We start from the raw sequence: 22,993 nt of genomic DNA on the forward strand, positions 1-22,993 counted from the left end.
ATGAAAATGGAACAATAATATGTAGTTGTATTTTTAGTTTATAAAGATGTGATTTATAGTGTGTTGCCATGGACCACATGCGTGTGTTCATTTCTTTCACAGGGAATACATGTATGTAGCACTTAGAAACACTTACAAGTCATTATGTTCAATATAGCCCATGACTCATGAAGGGTATTTTAAGTATTCGCTTTATGAATGTACGATTTAGTGTAAATGTACAGTACCAGTCAAAAGTTTGGACACACCTACTCATTCAAGGGATTTTCTTTATTTTTACTATTTTCTACATTGTAGAATAATAGTGAAGACATCAAAACTATGAAATAACACATATGGAATCATGTCGTAACCAAAAAAGTGTTAAATAAATCTAAATATATTTTATATTTAAGATTCTTCAAATAGCGCCTTGATAGTTTTGATTTACATTTTACATTTACGTCATTTAGCAGACACTCTTATCCAGAGCGACTTACAATAGTGATGTCTTCACTATTATTCTACAATGTATAAAGAAAAACCCTTGAATGAGTAGGTGTGTCCAAACTTTTGACTGGTAGTGTATATGCTATGCATACTAATCTTCCTTCACAAAGCAACAGCATGATTTCGCAAAGCAACAAAACAGCAATAACATTATACCAGAAACTGCACAAAACATACCATTGGGATTTTCAAAACTTGAATTCCAATCTATTCTTTTTATTTCACATTATGCTTTTGATGCGACTGGACAATGACATGTACAGTACATATTCAATGCCTAGATCTCTGGAATATCAGTCTATTTTTCTCTCTCTCCTTGAAATTGTAAGTGAAGCTCAAGAATCATTCATTTTGCGTCCTCCTCTCTCTATTCCTTTCCCCCAGAGTGAGCCATTGAACTTACCATTGATGCCGGTTTGTTTGGTAGATTTGATGCACAAGGTGATGCAACACCTCAAAAACAACTAAATAATAAAATAGGCTACAGTACACTGAATGAGGACATGTGTCTCCTGATACTCCCAGTATCTGGATTGGGTTTGTGTGACTAACAAGGCATGGAATAGGAACATATCCCAAAAAGATGAGGAGAAATCATCTCTGTCAACACCTCAAACAAGATATAATGCAAAGGAAAATAAACTAAATGTCTCCTTTTTGAAAAGAGTAAATCCATTACAATGCATGTTTATACTCAAGGACCAATCTACATGTATTATTCATCTCTCTAAGTACACAGGAGTGTCTCTGCCAAGCTAGCACTTTGTTCCCATGTGTCAAATAAAGTGACTGAGTCAGAACTAATAACATTATCCTGTTTGCATGTTAAGGTTTGATCATATTAGGCCAGACAGGGAAGTGATAGAACATTGTTGAAGGCCAGAAGTGACAGATCTGCCTCTTGTTTGACCTATAGGTCTGTCTACTCTTGTCAGAGTGTGCTGATGTGGATGCGGTGGTAGAGTCAAGCGCAGGACACAGAGGATAAGTCAAGACGACTTTACTAACACTTGAAATAGACACAAAATAAACGGCCTCAAAACACTGGAGGCGAACAAATACGCGCAGTGCGTAAAACAACAAGAAAAGTCAAAATACGCGGAGTGCTTAAAACAACTATGTAGAGCCAAGGCCCCGAACCTATCAAAACACGACAGGTGGAACAATAACACACAAGATACAAACATAACATAGGGGAACTTATAGGTGACACAATCAATACAGAATACGAAACAGGTGCACTAACTAGACATGACAAAACAAACATCGAAAACATAAAACGGTAGTAGCTAGTACTCCGGGGACGACGAACGCGAAGCCTGCCCGAGCAAGGAGGAGGAGCAGCCTCGGCGGCATCCGTGACAACTCTCCTTGTCAAATATCTCTCCACAGCTACTCTGACACTATGCCATACAGTGGTACTTCTATGTGCAGTGAATATCCCTATGAAAATAATACTGTGTTCCAAACAAACATTGTTCACCCATAATAGCCCTCTATTGTCTGTTTGAAAATGTAAACACAGTATTTAGTATGAGAGTCAAATACCATGGTAATTTGTGGTCCTCACTGTGTTTAGCTCAGGCTGTGCATTTCTCCCTATTCAGTATCCACATGATCAGAATGCCAGAAGATAGCTATTAGAAAAATAACAGAACTGTATGGGTGAGGACACTTACCGGCTTATTATTTCACCTTTATGTCTAGCCAAGTAACAAAGAAAAGCAACATGGGGTGAAATCAAGAGTCTATTTTCAGGTTGCATGGGGTTCAATTTCACTAGCATGCATATTAATTATTGCTGAGAATTCAATAAATCAGCTTATGTCAATGCATAACCTTGGAACACAGATGCCTCTTCAGGGGTCTATTATCACCTTACCTACAGAGACTAGGAAGAGAGATGGTTCCATGTTGATCCATGCTCGTTTACAATGGAGCTGTTATTGTAAAGCTGTGTTGAAGTACTCCACATACCAACCTTATAGGAGATTGTTTTCGGGACAGGAGTTTTTCTTGACCATGCAACCTGAACAGAAAAACTCTGGGCCTTAAACCACTGTTCATGGTCTTGGTTGGTTACCATGGTCCATGGTGGTGATGAGATGTCCGATTTCACAGTGTTTCTGTAAGGCCCCTCCTCATTCCCATCTCCTGTCGGTCTCCAGAGAGGCAGGCGTTAGCTTTAAGCTGCCTGCTCATCACACAATGTGTTTCTCAAAGGGACTGACTGAGAAAGGATCTGTTTCATAGACTCGGGACCTCACCTGCCAAATGTAGGCTGTATCTGTGAAAGGCTGTGTGAGTCTTGAGCTCTCTGGTCACAACAATACCAAGGTTATCAGAGATTTCACCTGTCATATCAATGGGAATCCATTGCATAACCTCAACAACTTTCAACATTGGTTGCCTCCCAATGGTGAACACAAGTCAAAATAAAAAGAGAGCTTGGGCAAATGTCAAACTCACACAATTTTTTTACTGGCCAGTGTGGGTGTTTCATTTCTTTCAAGACTGTTCCTGTGGTTGTAAGCAATGCAGCTGACAGGGGGTTCAAAGCAGCCAGTCTGGGCTGCAGTTAGCTAGCTGTCTGAAAACAGGCTTTTATGACCTGAAGTGTCAGGGCCGGCAGGGATTCATATTGCTTCATTCCCACATGGTTTAATGAGTGGAAGAGGATGGCACTGCAGGAAATGCAGTGCTGAGCTATGAGGGTGACTGTGTTCTTGGTTGGATCATTCTCAGATTTAAGGGGCGATTTGCTGCTGTTATGATGTACTGTATCCTTCCTCTGCATTGCGCCCCTGCTAGCTAGTCCCCGCTGTGCTGTGTCGCCTTGGTAATGACATCACCATTGTCTGTGTCACCTTCAGTCCGTCTCTCATTAATTTGTTCCCTCTATATTGCTCTCCTCTCTTGTGTTCTCATGCTGTAATATTTGCTCATCTTTCCTCACTGTGGCTCAAATGTGACTCCCTCTCCCTTCTCTCTCCCTCTCCCCCTTCCCTCTCTCCCTCTGCCTGGGTCCTGTAGGAGCTCCTGTTTAGTGTGTGTGCCCTGAATGTCATCTCCACCATCGTCTGTGCCCTGGCCACTGCTATGTGCTGCATGCAGATGGTCTCCACTGATGTGCTACAGATCGTAAGTAGTGTGACAGAGAACACAATGGCCACTGTCTCTGACTCTGTCTGACCTGGACTCAATGAGGCTGATATATAGCCTTATGGAGAGCAGCTCTGAACCATCATGAAAGGTAAACACGCCTGGCCTTCTAATGCTGGCTTCATAATTCTCCCCCTCAGATGGTGGTAGTAGTACCAGTAGTACTGTAGTACCACACAGATTTGGAATGAATTGTCTTCGGTCTGACCAGCTTAGATAATGTCAACACACATCACGAAGGGCACCCATCCCAGAACAATTCAGAATCTCCACATCACGCTAAAAACCACAGAGGATTTGAAGAAAACAATGTAGTTGGTAATATGTTCACCTTAAAAGGCATGCTATCCTTAAAATGACCCCCTCGCATTACAAGGGAAACAATGACTGTGCCCAAAACCTAAATGCTTTGCTGTCATCAGGGAAATCAATATGGCGGGATGGTCCCTGTGCCCTTCAGAGCAATGCTCTCAGCCCATTAAGAATGACTTTCCCAGATGATTGGTGTGCTGTAGCGCCCTCATAGCCACCATTAAAACAAAGCAATATCAGCGGACACAGAGTTTGTCTGCACCCCTTTAATATCTCTGGAGCATAAAGTTTAACATTGTATACGAGAAGGATTTGTACAGTTTATGAGCTGAGCTGTAAATTGTGTGGCCTCCTGGATGGGTATATGGCAGATAAACCCAGGGTGGGAGATTGATAGAGCTGAATGATATTAGTGAGGCAGGAGTTTGGGGCTGGAGCTGGGGCAGATGTAGGGACTAGCAATGGGACTGGTGCAGGGGCTAGAGCGGAGGCTGCAGCCAACTGGAGCAGTAGGGGATTAGTTTCATCTCAGAGCACAGGGTGGCAATACAAGACATCACTAGTGATCCCAGCTACACAGTCAATGCACAGACATAATGAGCTACAGGACCATAAGCTTAAGGGCAGGGCATTGACTTTGCACCTGGTTCAGTTTCTTGATCTTTTGTGGCTAAAAGAAAATGCAAAACAATACTTTTTGTAACCTAAAATTATACAGATTATACAGATTTGGTTGGTAAGGGCAAGGTTTTACTATTCAGTCAGAATTTCAATGAGAGGTTTTCATATCTTTGTCCTTGACTGATAATGAATATATCTATGTAAACGTTCTATGCTGTTCTTATATGACACATGATTGATGGCAGACGCAAAGCGACAGATGGGCACATTTCTCAAAGTCAGATTTGAACTTCAAAGTAGACAGGTTGAACTGCAGTGCGTCCTGAATGGGAACTTCTCAATGGCACGTCGTCGTCTGGTTGTGAGCAGGAGGAATGTGAGACACGCCACTGTTTTAAAAACACAGACCAGGAGAGATTAAACTGGCCTGTACAGCCGTTAGGTCACAGGAGGTTGAATGACAAAGGGCCTGTCTCCTCCTATTCCCAGTACACACAATCTGGCTTAATTCCCATTTCACAAGGAAAGATTTCAGCTCCCAGGAATAAAGCTAGCTGCCTACTAAAGCCTGCTCCATTGTGTCTGTCTTTATTAGTCTTGCCCTTAACGACTTTGCCACCGAAAATGACGCTTGCTACTGCATATAGTTCCTTTGTCCAAGTCTCCAAAAATAAACAGAATTGTGTTTGCTAGATAACCTTATTCTGGATGCCGTTTTTCTATAGAATGTTGTTGAAATTAACACATACAATGGTCCCAGTATAAAGCTTTCAGAATGAGACAAATAGACAACGGTTTACTGTCTCTGAAATAAAAGCCTGGTTTGTGTCTCTCTCTGTCTGTTTCAGTTCATGCCACACAGAGCACGAGCCCTGAGCGCTGACTGCATGACCCCCCACGGCACCATCCTGCACCAGACCCTTGACTTTGACGAGTTCATCCCACCCATCCCTCCACCACCCTACTACCCCCCAGAGTACACCTGCACCCCGGTGATGGACGGACAGAGGTATCGCAACACAACATCACACAACAAAACAGAACAAACACAACATACCACAACACAACACCTGGACCCCGGTGATGGGCGAACAGAGGTACCACAGCAAAGCAACAAAACGCAACACCTGCACCTCGGTGATAGACGTACAGATGTACTGGCTGCAGCACAACACTCTGACCTCCTAACAACCTCCCACCAGACAGAGTGTTGGCTGACCAACATAGCCCTCTCCTCTACAGCTGGTTTACAACATTACAGTGATGCCTGTTTGAATGACTGGCTGTAGCATCTCCTTTGGCACCTGTCACATTGGGTTTGATATAGACTCGCGTTGCCATACCGCCAAAATCATGTCATTGTCATGCCTGGAGAATTTTGTATTGCAAAAACGGTTAGATTTTGATTGGCTGTTACATTTCAAGAACCCTCCCCCCACACACCCGTAGTGCACTTTTTCAAATGATCAAGTGTGGCCGACAGGCTGCGATTTATATTTGTTGAAATTGAAAGTGGAGTACGCTGGTTAAGTCAAACGTCACAACACGTTCTAAACTGCTCTGTCGACAAACACACTTTTTACCTTGTCTCCATTCGTCCATATGGCTGCTGGCTGCGCTTTGCTACAACCGAAAAATTATTAAAGATAAGGGCTGAAAAAACGGAGGCAGTGGGAGAACCTATTGAAGTAAGTAAATATATTTTTAAATGTTAAAAAACTATGTATTACACTACTAGTAGGCCACTGTAGGCTAACTCAACTGAGCTGCTAGGTAGCAAGCTAACTTTACACACTGTTTAGCTAAGTGAATTCAATGTCATCATCTAGCTAACTTTCTATTAGCTAACTACAGTATCTTGATGTAATCATTGTAAATTAAAAACAGTCTCCAAATGCATTTGTAGATAACAGCCATGGAAGAGGCTGAAATTGCAGCTCCAGCTTTCAGTAAAGGGAGAGTATAGGCTACTGGACAGGACAGGTAACCTTGTGGGAGAACATTATGAAAAGATTATCCAGTTCCAGTCCAAAGAGGGAAAAACTTTGAGGACAGAGAGATAATAGCAACATAATGTTCAGTGCTGACTAATTTCAGTATAAAGAAGCCTGTTTCTTTGTGATGTTTTCTGTCCTCAGATATGGAAAGCTGTGAAAGCCTGTCTGCAGATGAAGAGAGAGGTCTAATGAATGTCCCAAGAGACTAATCGTGCATTTCCATACAGGATTTATCCCAGTGTTTTACCTAAAAGGCTCAGACTTTTCTGTTTCCATCCACGTGGGCCGGCACCTGTGTCTGGGCCATGGCTCTGGTGGACCTGCTCTCACTTGGGGCCAAAGCCAGGCCACTGGTACTTTTCAGCCTACATTTACAAAACAATGGCTATCGTTAACACCTTCTCACACAGCAATTGTGTATACCAGTGGTATTTTTGTAAACAACATGTGCTAACATAGGTAGGCCTACCTATATCACATGGGTTATTTATGTGTAGGCCTACCTATGTTAGCACATGTATACAAAAACACAGTTAAACATCACACACAATGTATAAACCTATTACAATTGGACCAGGCCAGCCCTGCTGGAGGTCTGCTAGGTGTGCAGGGTTCTGTTTCAGTCCAGCAAAAACACACCTGATTCAACTTATCAAACCTAATGAGTTTATAATCAAGTGTGCTATTGCTGGGCTGGAACAGAAGTCTGCTCACCCAGTAGATCAGGGATCAGTGGAGCAAGGTTGGTCACCGCTGGTATGGAGTATTTTGTTCACCTGAAATTGTGATTTAGTAATAATAGCCTACTTGTTACTACCACTCAATGTTCTATTGTTGTTTAGACTAAGATGTCTAATCTTTACATACGAGTTAGCTTATTTGTATATTTTTGTAGTGATGAACATTGACATTGACACTAGTTCATTTTGAATAATAGTTTAACAATTTAAACAAGTTGATGTTTAAATTGTTAAACTATTATTCAAAATGAACTAGTGTCAGTGTTGATTAATCACAATCCTGCAATAAAGAAGAGAAGGGGTTCTGTCTCTAATGTGTCTGTTTCTGTGTTGTATTCTCAAATGAACATTTCCTTTTTGTCTAGTTGTAAGATCTCCAATCTATTTTATTTTATTGTCTCAGTATATCAGCTATCTGAATCCATTTTGCAGCTTATCATATGGCATGCATCACTGGCCTTATGGGGATCTGTCATCTGAAGCAGAGAATAGCTAAACTCTCACATTGTTTACATGTTGAGCTATACAGTGCATTCGGAAAGTATTCAGAAAGTATTCAGACCCCTTCTCTTTTTCCACATTTTGTTACGTTACAGCCTTATTCTAAAATGGACTAAATAAATTGTTTTCCTCATCAATCTACACACAATACCCCATAATGACAAAGCAAAGCAGGTTTTTAGAATTATTTGCAAATGTATTAAAAATAAAAAACAGAAATACCTTATATACATAAGTATTCAGACCCTTTGCTATGAGACTCGAAATTGAGCTCAGGTGCATCCTATTTCCATTGATCATCCTTGAGATGTTCCTATAACTTGGAGTCTACCTGTGGTAAATTCAATTGATTGGACATGATTTGGAAAGGCACACACCTGGGGAAGGGTACCAACAAATTTCTGCATCATTGAAGGTCCCCAAGAACACAGTGGCCTCATCATTCTTAAATGGAAGGAGTTTGGAACCACCAAGACTCTTCCTAGAGCTGGCTGCCCGGCCAAACTGAGCAATCGAGGGTGAAGGGCCTTGGTCAGGGAGGTGACCAAGAACCCAATGGTAACTCTGACAGAGCTCTAGAGTTCCTCTGTGGAGATGGGAGAACCTTCCAGAAGGACAACGATCTCTGCAGCACTCCACCAATCAGGCCTTTATGGTAGAGTGGCCAGACGGAAGACACTCCTCAGTGAAAGGCCCATGACAGCCCACTTTGAGTTTGCCAAAAGGCACTTAAAGGACTCTCAGACCATGAGAAACAAGATTCTCTGGTCTTATGAAACCAAGATTGAACTCTTTGGCCTGAATGCCAAGCGTCATGTCTGGAGGAAACCTGGCACCATCCCTACGGTGAAGACTAGCCAGGATCGAGGGAAAGATTAACGGAGCAAAGTACAGAGAAATCCTTGATGAAAACCTGCTCCAGAGCGCTCAGGACCTCAGACTGGGGCAAAGGTTCACCTTCCAACAGGACAACGATCCTAAGCACACAGCCAAGACAATGCAGGAGTGGCTTTGGGACAAATCTCTGAATGTCCTTGAGTGGCGCTCCGGTACCGCTTGGCGTGCGGTAACAGAGAGAACAGTCTATGATTTGGGTGACTGGAGTCTTTGACAATTTTTTGGGCCTTCCTCTGACACCGCCTAGTATATGGGTCCTGGATGGCAGGAAGCTTGGACCCAGTGATGTACTGGGCCATACACACTACCCTCGGTAGCGCCTTACGGTCAGATGCCAAGCAGTTGCCATACCAAGCGGTGATGCAACTGGTCAGGATGCTCTCGATGGTGCAGCTGTATAACTTTTTGAGGATCTGGGGACCCATGCCAAATCTTTTCAATGTCCTGAGGGGGAAAAGGTGTTGTCGTGCCCTCTTCACGACTGTCTTGGTGTGTTTGGACCATGATAGTTTGTTGGTGATGTGGACACCAAGGAACTTGAAACTCTCGACCGCTCCACTGCAGCCCCGTCGATGTTAATGGGGGCCTGGTTGGCCCTCCTTTTCCTGTAGTCCACGATCAGCTCCTTTGTCTTGCTCTCATTGAGGGAGAGGTTGTTGTCCTGGCACCACACTGCCAGGTCTCTGACCTCCTCCCTATAGGCTGTCTCATCGTTGTCGGTGATCAGGCCTAAATATGTATTCTGTGGAGCCCTTGGTCCAAGCCACTCACAATGCTCAGTACAGATGTTGTAGTGCTTTGTTAAGGAGCACTGGTAACATCCATGGCCTTGTGCAAATGTGCCATTGATCTCCTTCCCCTTGGTATAAGAGAGTCAGTCCTATTCCCACATCTTATAAAGCATGCTGATCCAGCTGCTTGGCTAGATGCCATGTGTTGTTGTCAATTAGGCTGTAAATAGAAACATGTAGAGGAAGCCATTATTGAGTCCCCTAGCTGAGGGCAGAAACATGTCATGACATCATCATGTGCTGGATGATTGATTCCGACACTCAAGTTGTATTTTATACTTTGCCACTTCACAGGAGAATGGGTTTTAATTAAAAAAAGATGTCTCTTGCATGGGTGAAATATCTTTAATTAACGACACATGAAAAGCAATAAACAGTTTTGTTAGTGTTTCTCAACCAATTGAATGTGTGTGTTCACTCTAAATTGAAGTGTTGCTGGATTGAGGAATAAGAGGATATTTGTATTCTTTCTCTCCTCACACCTTTCCTCCCTCCTGTTTCTCTCATTCAGAAGTCTACATCTGGACTTCCCACACTCCCCGTTCAGTGCCATCTATGGAGTGCCCATCAACAGCCCTGGGACCCTCTACCCCTCTGAGTTGCCCCCATCATATGAGTCTGTGGTGGGGCTGGGGATGGGGCAGACCCCTGCCAGTCAGGTGAGTACCACTACCATCCTTCCCTCATAAAAGACCAGTGTACTAGCCAGCCTCTTCTAACATTATACATTCCCTATTCACAGTCTGAGAATAGTTTAGAACCCCTCTCACTGTTGAATACTTTCCTGTTTACATGCACATTGTAAGAACACAACTACAAAGGAGAGTGCTAAGAAAGGCATTTTGACTTCAGAAGAAGTTGTTGTATGAGATCACAAAGAGAGAAGGAGAAGTACATAGAGAGAAGCTAGCTAGTTAGAGACTAGCTAGTTTCTATTTGGGTTGATGATTAGTGAGGTGAGAGGATGTTATGCTCCTCTCTCTCTGTGTGTAAATGACTGCCACAGGCTCTAATAAGGGATAAATAATAAAGATTTGTGACATTTCCTTCTGCAGATCACCCAATTCACTGCTGACTTCATAAGGCCTCCTGTAAGACAGCAGCACACACATACAGTGCATTCGGAAAGTATTCAGACCCCTTGACTTTTTCCACATTTTGTTACGTTACAGCATTATTCTAAAATTGATGAAATAGTTTTTTTCCCTCATCAATCTAAACACAATACCCCAAAGCAAAAACAGGTTTTTAGATATTTTAGCTGAAAACTGAAATATCACATTTACATAAGTATTCAGACCCTTTACTCAGTACTTTGTTGAAGCACCTTTGGCAGCGATTACAGCCTCGAGTCTGCTTGGGTATGACGCTACAAGCTTTGCACACCTATATTTGGGGTGTTTCTCCCATTCTTCTCTGCAGATCCTCTCAAGCTCTGTCAGGTTGGATGGGGAGCGTCGCTGCACAGCTATTTTCAGGTCTCTCCAGAGATGTTCAATCGGGTTCAAGTCCGGGCTCTGGCTGGGCCACTCAAAGACATTCAGAGACTTGTCCCGAAGCCACTCCTGCGTTGTCTTGGCTGTGTATTTAGGGTCGTTGTCCTGTTGGAAGGTGAACCTTCGCCCCAGTCTGAGGTCCTGAGCGCTCTGGAGCAGGTTTTCATCAAGGATCTCTCTGTACTTTGCTCCGTTCATCTTTCCCTCGATCCTGACTAGTCTCCCAGTCTCTGCCACTGAAAAACATCCCCACAGCATGATGCTGCCACCACCATGCTTCACCGTAGGGATGGTGCCAGGTTTCCTCCAGACGTGACGCTTGGCATTCAGGCCAAAGAGTTCAATCTTGGTTTTATCAGACCAGAGAATCTTGTTTCTCATGGTTTGAGAGTCCTTTAGGTGCCTTTTGGCAAACTCCAAGTGGGCAGTCATGTGCCTTTTACTGAGGAGTGGCTTCCGTCAGGCCACTCTACCATAAAGGCCTGATTGGTGGAGTGCTGCAGAGATGGTTGTCCTTCTGGAAGGTTCTCCCATCTCCACAGAGGAACTCTGGAGCTCTGTCAGAGTGACCATCGGGTTCTTGGTCACCTCCCTGACCAAGGCCCTTCTCTCCCGATTGCTTAGTTTGGCCGGGCCACCAGCTCTAGGAAGAGTCTTGGGGGTTCCAAACTTCTTCCATTTAAGAATGATGGAGGCCACTGTTGTTCTTGGGGACCTTCAATGCTGCAGAAATGTTTTGGTACCCTTCCCCAGATCTGTGCCTCAACACAATCCTGTCTCTGAGCTTTACGGACAATTCCTTTGACCTCATGGCTTGGTTTTTGCTCTGACATGCACTGTCAAATGTTGGACCTTATATAGACAGGTGTATGCCTTTCCAAATCATGACCAATCAATTGAATTTACAACAGGTGGACTCTAATCAAGTTGAAAAAACATCTCAAGGATGATCAATGGAAACAGGATGCACCTGAGCTCAATTTGAGTCTCATAGCAAAGGGTCGGAATACTTATGTAAATAAGGTATTTTTGTTTTTATTTTTAATACATTTGCTAAAATTTCTAAAAACCTGTTGTCACTTTGTCATTATGGGGTATTGTGTGTAGATTGATGAGCAAAACAATTTATTTAGTCCATTTTAGAATAAGGCTGTAACCTAACAAAATGTGGAAAAAGTCAAGGGGTCTGAATACTTTCCGAATGCACTATAGGTGTGATGGAAAAAGTATATTTTAGATGAGATACAGAAGGCACATCTTGTCTGCTAGAACATCAGAGCAGGTATATATTTCAGTTTGATGAGTTTAATGTAACATCCTGTTTTTCCTGAACTCAGTCTTGGAGGTACTATTGTTGTCCACCTGGAGAAAATGGGAGTTGTCACTTCTTCAAGGAATATAGTTGGTTTCCTGTTTTAATGCAGCTGGGTCGTTCCACCAATTCGGTGCATTCGAGAAGTGTAACTTGGTAAAAAAAACTAACATTTGATTTCATCTCATTTTAATATTGTCATAAAGAGCACATATTCAACTTTTCCCATCTCTTGAGGTACATTTTTTTTAAAGACTATAGTAATTGCCTATTAAGTGCCAAATAAAGTAACAGGGTTGACTGTAACAGGGTTGACGATTTCATCTTAAATCAGCCATACATCCCCTTGTGACAGGGGGAATGGAAGCTTGTTGTGTGCAACAGGGAGTGGCAATTGAATGCAAGCTTAACAAAAAAATGCAAAATATATTATTTGCTCTAAAATATAATACCAAAAGGCTTCCCCCCATCTTTTAGAGCTCTTCACACAGATCTTCTGAAAATTATCTTCTAACAAAGAATCTGTGAATGAGGTCAAATCAATATAGCGTTTTCTCACCTGAAGTACATGCCTTTGAAGTGTTGATGCAGGGAGAGCACCTGAGGGGACTGGTTGCTGTTAGATGTATGCCTCATAGGGGTGCAGCTGCAATCGGAGGGATCTAGATCCCACTCTCATCGCTCACCTAGCAGGTTGACTAGAATAGAGGCATGGACCCGAAATGATCAGTTTGTACAGGTGACTGCAGCTTATGAACGGTAAGACTGAGGCTTTGTATTGGAACATACTGTATATTACATGCTTCTAAGACCCTGATTATCCTTTTTCATATTCACTGCTATGATTTAGAAATACTCATCATGATGGGATGAGTAAGCAAGCACACATAACACATAACATAATAAGCATACAATTATCTAAGAAAACCACATTATAGTGACAGTTCACCACCTCTAAAATCCCAATGGAATTCCTGATGTAGAGTGGATGATGTGTGCTTGGAGAGCCCTCTACTGGCCATAGTGTGGTAATGAGCACATGGTTGCCAGATGTGTCGGGAAGAAGCAGAGGCCTCTAACAGATGTCCTCCAAAAGGATTCTCCGCCTCTCCCACCTGTTCCTCATCTTTAATATGGGTTTCACTAATGGCAGAATTATTTGGTTCCCTCACTCACTATCCCTTTGGAAATGTGTCTCCTTTGTTAACTGTAAGAACTAATAATGTATGTGTGTGTGTGTGTCCATTTGCTCCTCTCTGCAGGTCACTACCAGCATTGATCAGCAGGCCACTGAGTCCAGCCTCTGTGAGAGAAACACCACAGCTGGTCTCAGTACTCAGGGTAAGGAAGGCTTAATCACTATCACTACAGCCATCCCTCACACCACATTGACTGTGTGTGTGAACAGGCTGGTGTATCTCATCCATAAGGTTGAGCCATGTTTGATATCTATGCCTGTACTGTAGTTTGGTCTGTGCAGCTGATGCTTGTGCTCTCCTGTGTCCTGTCCTAGCCTCTGTGGACAGTGCCTCTCTAATGGTATCAGAGGAGGTGGCAGAAATTCCAGACCACAGTTGCTCCTCAGAGGATCTCTGTTCCCTGGAGGTGCAGGGCTCTGACTCCTCTCCCTACGGCACGCTGCACACCGCCCCGACTGATGGCAGCTGTATCAGTCTAGAGCTCAGTGCCCGCTTCTCCCACCGCCACCATGGCCCGGCCCGGCTCGACGACACTGGCTACAGCGATTCCTCCCACAACCAGGACTCCATTCCCCGCTCTCCAAACTGGTCCATAGAGAACATCAACACACTGGAGCATGAGGAGCCCAAGGGAGGAGCAACGCTACACACACACCTCAGAGAACGAGCCAGTAGGAAGCAGCTGATTCTTCATGTTCCTCCAACTCCTCCCTCCCTGCCCTCTGCCTCCACCTCTGCATCCACAGCCTCCGTAGAGGCAGCCTCAGCAGCCCAGAGCCTCCCTGCCTGCCCCTCCCCGTCCCCCCCTGCCCGGCCCCGTGGCTCCCGGCTGTGCTTCAGTGTGTGGTCCCCATCCTCCTCTTCCTCCTCCCCGGCCTCACAGCCCCCTTCTACCTCTGCGCCCGCAGAGCGACCCCGCATGCTCCGGTCTGGCAGGCGGTATCTCAAGCTGGCTCGCATCGTACGCTCCACCAGTGACCCTATCTCCTGTACCTCCATATCTGGAAGTACGTTAGTTGCTCCTGTGTCGGCACGGCACTGCTCCTCATGGGTTGTTGCACTAACATGTTGGTTAGGAAAGATTATGTCATTACTGTTGAGATGAACAGGGTTAATCAGACCACACTTGCCACTGTGACTGTAGTGATAAGTGATACAATTATAGGTAACTAGCATCACTTAATTTAGTGAAATGCAAATAATATACTTTAGCATGAGTACTTGTTCACCATAAAGTTAACATCTCCCTCTGCAGGTGACAGCTGTGGCTGCCCCTCTGCAAGCAACCCTCCTCCTGAAGATTCTCCTCAGACTTCACCAGAGCAAGGTAACGCCCACCACACCAGAGCCTTTACCACCTCTCAACGATGTATGCCTTTCACATTTCCCCACCAGATCACTCCCCACCTAACCTGGCAGTCTACACGTACCTCTGGCGAAAACACCCATTTAGAACAGCAACTCGTAGGAGAAAATAGCGTTCACCTACAGAATGTGCAAATGTGTTGAATGTGTTGAGTCCCGCCTGATTGGATGTTGTTGTCTGTTTGTGTCTTCGGTATGTTCAGAGTCTACAGAGGTGGCAGCTCCTCTCCACACCGCTGCCAAAGTCAGCACCTGCAGTGGCAGGAAGCAGAAGGAGGGGAAGAAAGTGGACATCCGCCTCAAACCGCGAGCCCTGCACACGGTCTCCAATGAGCGCCCACACTCTCTGGCTGACCTCAAGACGTATAAAGACACCAAAATCCTGGTGGCCAAATTCCTGGAGCACTCCAACTGTAGTTTACCTCCAGAAGTCCAGCAGGTGGTCAACAGCATCAAGTATGTCATCAAGTCTGACGAGAGACACATGGAGGAAGCTATATTCAGTGCCAATGTCATAGATCAGGTATGTCTATCGATGGGCATGAGTATGAATGCATATAGAAAAATAAGCTGGTCTGATAACTTAATGAAACCATTGTTGGATCATTCTGGTCTAAATTGTTGGTCAGTTATATTTATGGATTTGTTTGTTTGTGTCTGTTACTTTGCACAGGTGATGACACAGTCACAGCGCATCATCGGCAGCCCAAGGAAGCGTGCCCATGAAGACCTGCACCTCCAAAGCTGTGGGGCCTTGAGTTCCCCTTCCTCATCCCTGCGCCGTCCACCTACAGCACCAGGGCCTCCCAACCCCCCTGCTCCCCTGGACTCCTCTCCCTCACCCTCTGAACGCACTCAAAGCCTTTTGTGTAGAGAGACCATCCTTTGACCGCCTTCCCTCCCCACCAAGGACTCAACCCCTATCTCTATCTCATAGTGCCCTGTGAGACCGTGCCAAGACATCAGCAGAAACAGACTTAGCAAGTCATGTCTGGAGTGGATTGGCTTCTGTTCTCTCTCATATCAAAAACACCAGAATGTTCTCTTCTCCCTCAGGGGATTTTTTAACAGTCTAAACCCTGTAAAATACACTTGTAAGCCAACTAAATGGAGATGTCATGATGAAAAACCAGTGCTCTACTTTATCAAAAGGAAAAAAACAACTTTGTATTAAAACTGTGAACTGGACAGACTTGGGATGGTACTAGCTCCTGCAGACTTTGTGGATTCTAACTCTGATTGGCTGTGTGCCACTGTGTGCCACTGCAGGACAGAGAACTTTACAGAAGTGGATTATTTAACTTACCTCAATGTGTTACCATTCTTATCAGTGTTACAATAAAATATGACTTTCTATGTTGTAGTCGACCTCCTTCTTTCAACAATGGTATATCATTTGAACATAACATACTTTTTTAGGAGGCGCGAGAGGCACAGAAGGCCATGCTTACAGAAGATACATGACGCAACTGAATAGTTTTAAAGAATAATAAAATACTGTATCTATGTACAAAACACACAAATTGTGTAATATTTAGAAGACCTTGGCCATTGTAACTTACGAAATATAAAGAGCTTGTGGTTTTACAAACTATTCTGGATCAGCTAGGTTGACATCCAATTGGCGATAGATTTTCAGGTGAATAGAAAATCAGCATAGAAACAATATGCACATTCTCCCAACAGAAGTGTTTCCATCAAACAGACTTATTAGCGGATAAAATGCTGTGCGTGATGACGTAGTGTATATAAAATGACTTTTGCACTTAAGTTTTCATGTACTGAATAAATCAATTGAAGTTTAAAGGGATAGTTCACCCAAATTACAAAATGACATATTGGTTTCCTTACCCTGTAAGCAGTCTATGGACAAGGTATGACAGCAATCCCTGGCACTGTTTCCATATGCTAATGTTTTAAGATTAAGTCCAAATCATGAGAAAGTATCTAAAATTGATTGTGAACCTCAAGAAAGTCACTTATATATGTTTTGAACATTTTCTCTCATTGATCGAGACAGGTGAGTGTCATCGTGACATGCGGCACTTTGGGGTGGACCCAGCGGTGAAAGTAGATTACATTTTCTCCCGGTATGGGACTATGTGTGCACGCACCCAAAAACATTATGGTCCTAATCATAAAATTACATATAGAATCCCTATTGATTCAAAAGGATCTCTGTGGGCCTAAAATGTCAGTGTTCTCATTGAACCACATCGCATTTTGGAGAGTATAGGCTGCTATACCACCCGTTTTCAAGTCCAATCGCTAATTTTTCATGCCTCTGATATGCGGTAATGATAAATAATGGTGTAATAGCCTACAGTTTTTTTGACATTTTGTTTTAATTATTGTGATAGGCTCATGTTTTACCGGTATGGTGTACCCCCACTATTTATTTTGCTGGGACTCTGTACCGGACAGTACCACCTTACTTTCACCCCTGGATGGTCCCAACTGTCTCAATCAATGAGAGAAGATTTGAAATAGACAAAATGGCGGCGTACACATTGTTGCATTACTTCATGGAGCATAACATTTATTTATTTTAATAACGGAGCATTTTACAAATTCTAACGAACCACCTGCAACTGGACACGGACATTTTAGAAGATACACGTTTGGCTGAATCAAGAACGAAGATAGTTAATGTTGATCGAAAATTCACTGCTACGCCAAACAGTACCTATCCTGTAATGGCTAATGGAGCATCACATCAGCCCATTACAATCTGCTAGCTACAGCATCATTCAAATTATAGCCTACTCTCGATATTTATTAGAACATTTGGATGAAGCTCATCACCGTGCATATAACCACCATAAGTTATGAAGTTATGAAGTTCATCATAACTTATTCCATCTGCCTATAAACTCTACATGCTTTTATATGTCATGGTGTGAGTAGGCTACAACATCATCGCTTACGACATTATGGTTTTTCTATCAATATTTGTGCATAAAAGCGTTTCCATCGCAATTGTCGCATAATCTATTTCACCGACCCAAAAAATATCTGACCTTCTTCTTCTTCTTTAAATTTGTATTTTCACAGCCTCCCTATTTAATCTATTTGTCTTATCTAGCCCTGTGTTTCCGCCTACTGTTCTGGAGTGGGAATTAATTACACTTTGTGAGACAAAAAGGGATGGGACAAAGGATGGGGAAAAGGGAGAAAAACTGCCCTACCAACTATCCCTAGAGCCTTTAAAACCTCACCACTATCTGATCCTACACCAGGCCAGCAGCCTGGGAGGACGGGACACTATCGTTCAACACACCGTGTAACTCTTCTGCAGTAAAATCACTTACACCCAAGTACTTTTCTGCAGCTGCCAGCACAACATCTATTTTCTGTGATTGGACGTTCCATTTCTGCGGTACAGTTGATAACGATGGCTTGGACGCTAAGAAACACACTTACTGAAGCACATGTTATTCCTATCAATCTCTACTGGCCTTATCCTACTCACAGGGATCCTCTTAGGATCCTTCGCCCTGGACCCATCTTCCTCTACTACTCTCTTCACTCCCTCAGCATATGACACCTTATGCACTGCTCTGATCCTAGCAACCTCAACATGCCTTTCTCTCACCGGACACTTCTGATCTCCAGCACTATGGGTACCCCTAGAGTTAACTGTTAGATTAATTTGGATTTTAAGAATAATGACTAAAGGATTTCACCCCAAATACAGTATAAATGTTAGAATTATCATGTAGTGTCAACCCACTAACAGAGGGGGCGGTACTAAACATTCAAGGGTGAAGGGGAAGGCGGAAACTGTTTAGAAAAGCCACCTAAAGGTGGGAGGAGTCAAGTTCAGGAGGTATAAAACCGTATGTTTGTGTTTTTGGCGTCAGAGCTCTCCATGAATAAAAATACAAAAAATCCTTCTTCGTGGTTATGGACCTTGAATCATTTATGATTAAAACCAGAGCCTTACAACCTCTGGTAATGATTCAAGCTTAGGTTGAATTAGAGATAGAAATTCACATAACAGATTGGTCCTTTGAGCGGAGCTTAAATACGTCTTTATCGTTCTAAGGACACCGAATCCGTGCACGGCCGGGTGATTGCATCCGTGGAGAATAGACCTGGCCTTCGACGTTAAGGTTATAAACAGGCCGGTTACTCTTATGAACGATAAAGACGTTAACGAGTTTGAAAAAGCATTTAAATCCAAACTGCAAGGAAAAGGTCAGTAATTTATATTCATGGATTTTGGTGAAATGATTTGAACTTGTATAAGAATAGGAATTCTTGTAGGGGGCAGAGAATAGTTACCAAAATCTCAAAGGAGGTAATAATTATTACGACTGGGGAGGGTCCGAAAATGACCCTAAGTAAATAGCTATTACAAAAATAAACTAGTCCGAAATGACATGGGGTGAATGGCCATCACCAATGTAAACTAGTTAATATTGTCATTGTACGAGATGCAGTGTAACAGTATAAACAGGGAGATAATTATCATCGTGTGAGATAGATGAGTCGGGAGTAGCGTATACGACTGGGGATTTGCTAGAACTTTGCAAATAAGTTTAGCAAATGATTGTATAAGGTCGTATATGTGTGAGACTTAATCCATCGGAATACGTGATAATTGTTTCAAGGAAGGAGCTAAAAATAAGTTGCGTGAGAAAAAATGGTTAACTGACTCTTTTCATGAAACCGGAGTTTTAAATAAAAAACTCTGGGTTAGGGGTTAAATAATTTTAAATGGTTAATTACAAAAGCAGATCATACATTGGCTCAAGAGGCGCACTAAGATATTAGCTCCTACGAAAATAATTCAGGATTGAATTATTACAAAAAGGGGGGGGATTTCTTATTTTTCCACCATGGGAAATAAATCTTCTAAAGAGGTCCGAGAATTAACGGGGGATGAAAGATATATGTTAGGAAGAGATCGAAGAAATATGTTTTATGGATCCATTTGGGAGAAGAGGTATGAATTTATTGGGCATCTCGAAGTAAAAAAGTTAGAAGTTATATGATTAGGCAGATGCATGTAAAACGGATTTGAAAAAACAGCGAAAGGAGGGGCTAGAGACAGCGAGTGTTTTTTTTAAGCGCGAAAGTGCTTTAACGGTAACAAAGGAATATTTAACCATCGTGACTGCAGGGGTAAAGAAAAGGAATAGGACAATCAATTTTTTGGTTCAACGGGTAAAATGTTTGAAAAAATGATTTGTGTCAATTAAGAATTGGTTAAAAACACCACGAAGCGATTATTTGAGAGGTACCTATAAAATTCCAACGATGTATATGTATGAACTTTCTCACTCAAACGTAGACGTGCGTCATGAGTGAGAAAGTAGAGAATATTTGCATTTGCATTTTTGCATCCAGAATAGAAGGGGAGAGAGATTTTCTTAGGGGGTGGATCAAATAATTGATAATGGATCATTTGAAATGAGATCACATGTAGCAGATTTAGAGTAATCAATTAAATAATAATTGTATACTCGAGGAATTTTGAGTGATTTTATGGATTAGTTATAAGGAATTAGATTGATACAAACATTATTGATGGCTTAGGACTGGGGATATCTGTATCATGTTTTGTGTGTACTACCATCTTTAGATTACTGATGGTAATTGAAGGTTAACAAAATGTATAACCAGGAGAAAGAGATTAGCTTATCTCATTGGAATGTTGCTAAGGGGAAGCAGTAGTGAAGTTAGGTCATAAAAGGGAGCTACAAAATTAAGTTGAGCCTGGCTATCTTTGATTGTTGTTTTTCAATTGGGTTTTTCAAATAAAAAAACAACACACCCAGCATGATGTTTATAAAGGGTTGTTATGTTGAATTTAGGGGATTTTCAGCAGTTCATGGGTGGTTTTTACTATGCTGTAGGATGGAACGGTTTGTTGGGGATATTTGAACCTAAATTATTGGAATAAGCTGCAGTAATCAGAGGAATGTACAATCTAAGGTGAGACAACTATTGCCTAGATAATTGATTTAGCAATAGGATCAGGTAGATAGGGACTAGAGAAAAAAAAAAATTAGATGAAGAATGATGAGCTTTTTGGTAAGGATAGATTGCTGTCAAGCTTGGGTACTCCATTATGTACTGCATACGGGTAAATTAAGTGATCTTATCTATGGGAAGGCAATGGCGGCCCATGGTAAAATCATTTGGAACTCTAGGGAGGCATACATATATCAGGGATGTTACCCAAATGGTAGAGAGTAAAGAGGGATATGACATTGGTCGTGATTTAAAGATGATGTTTGTTTTTTTGGTGGGCTATTAGAGATAACTGGGTTAATCACGAACATAGAGGTTTTTATTCTTTGTTGCTAGGCAGAAGACTTAGGTGACCTAAATATGGACTTGTCATGTCCAACAATCAGTCTTCAGGTCAAGCCCGGGAGAGCCGGGGTAGAACAGAGGTTGAACTAAACATAAGTGTTTTTACAAGATAAGAGATTGATTGATTGGATTACTAATTGATTCTGAACTGAATGAAAGTCGAATTTAGCCGCCATAAAGACAAAGGAAGTGGGAGGAGCAATAAAGAAGCAAAAGACAATCTCAAAAATGAAAGGCATGGCAATTGGTTGATAAATTACCTAAGGGAATATTTAGGTAGGTGGTAAATATTGACACATGAGCAGAACTATGTGTCAAGAGGGGGGAAGAGGCTAATTGTAGGATTAAATAATATACGAAGGAGAGGACAAAATACTTTTTAAAAAAAACATTTTTTTAGATACAGTCTAAAAAGAGAATGCAGTCAGAAATTGTTAGATTAATCTGAACATGTGTGAAGATAGTTTATTAACCACACCCGTATGTCAGAGGTTTTGTGCCCCACAGGTGAACTAAAGGAGAAGGTGACCCACTATCTAACCAGGTGACTGGTGAGCATCCAGTCACTAGAAGGAAAACTGGAAGCAGGCCTGTTGGGAAGGGCCCTATCAGGTTATGTTGGTCACCGCCTTGGCCATTAGAATAGCAGAGAGAGGAACCTGGGTCCATGTTACCCACTGCAAGAAGGTAAAACCACATACAAGCACCACTTAGCACACGCAGAGTTGGCGAGCAGAACTGGGCCACAGGGTCCAGGGGTCACCTCTGTCAATGAAGATCTCCTACCCAGACCTATCATCACTGTAGTGTGTTCCTAGGGTGTGAGTATGGGGTGGTACCGAGCAGAAGGACTCAAGACAGGAGAGGGTTGGCGGTTTTTGGGAATATGGGTGACCCTGAGCTGCATCATAGTCTCGGCTATAGTCGTGGTATGTCAAGATCCACCACCACCTCGCACCAATTACGCTATGGCCTTACCATTATTAAGAAATAAAAGGGAAGCGACCCGACATACTGACCGTCAAGGGCGAGTGATCTACAAAATAGGAGTCAGAGAAGGGTGGGGAGTAAGATTCAACTTACTGGGCTTGCGCGGACAAATACGGATGGGATACTTGTCTAAGATTACATTTGATGGAGTCAAAAGATATGGAAAGCACAGGTACTGTCATTAATCCACTAACAGCAATAGACCGAGTAGATCAGTCAAGGGATGACGGAGTCAATTCGACTAACCCGTCCACTATGAAAGATTTTCTCCTCCAAGAATGGAACCAAGGGGAAGTGGAGGGGGTCCCTGATGAGAATCTCTGGTTAAAGTGGATGAAATACACCGCTAGGGCCTTGGGGGAGACCAATTGTTATGCATGCTCCATTGGGCGACCGACAATGTTGACCACCCCAATGCCAAAGGCAATGTTTCCCTGTGTATTAGACCTGGGGTCCAATCAAAAAGAGCCAAATTGCACAGGGATTGGGCTGGCAAAATTGACATACTGGGCCAGCCCACCTAGATTCACTTTAACTCCTGGCGAATACCAGTGTTACAGACATAGAAATGGCACCCGTAACTTGGGTGATTTTGATGGCTGTAAGGAGATAATTAATGTGACTGATTTAGATAAGGAAGGAAGGAAAAAAAATTAGGAACCTAACCATCCCTCTGACTGATGTGTGGTGGGCATGCACTAACAAAGGGAGCATTCGACAGACATTACCAGAGGGATGGGTGGGTACTTGTGCACCAGTATTGTTGGTCCAGCCTGTAAGAATTAGTCATCAAA

The 22,993-nt window shown here is 42.8% G+C and overlaps 1 protein-coding gene across 1 annotated transcript in view; it reads left to right on the plus strand.

Moving 5' to 3' along the window:
- Positions 1–16,072, plus strand: part of LOC311127209 (protein ENTREP2-like) — a gene marked incomplete at its 5' end in the record, with an annotated part of 109,685 nt that extends 93,613 nt beyond the window's left edge. The window contains 8 exons of the mRNA XM_084159004.1: positions 3,523–3,630; positions 5,433–5,593; positions 10,022–10,169; positions 13,581–13,659; positions 13,832–14,524; positions 14,773–14,844; positions 15,086–15,405; positions 15,556–16,072. Of these exons, the coding sequence (XP_084015130.1) occupies positions 3,523–3,630; positions 5,433–5,593; positions 10,022–10,169; positions 13,581–13,659; positions 13,832–14,524; positions 14,773–14,844; positions 15,086–15,405; positions 15,556–15,771 (1,797 nt within the window). The 3' untranslated portion in view covers positions 15,772–16,072. The remainder of the gene's footprint in view (positions 1–3,522; positions 3,631–5,432; positions 5,594–10,021; positions 10,170–13,580; positions 13,660–13,831; positions 14,525–14,772; positions 14,845–15,085; positions 15,406–15,555) is intronic.
- Between the last annotated feature and the right edge of the window lie 6,921 nt (positions 16,073–22,993).

Source organism: Coregonus lavaretus, assembly GCF_964263955.1.
Source record: "Coregonus lavaretus genome assembly, chromosome: 4".
NCBI lineage: Eukaryota > Metazoa > Chordata > Actinopteri > Salmoniformes > Salmonidae > Coregonus > Coregonus lavaretus.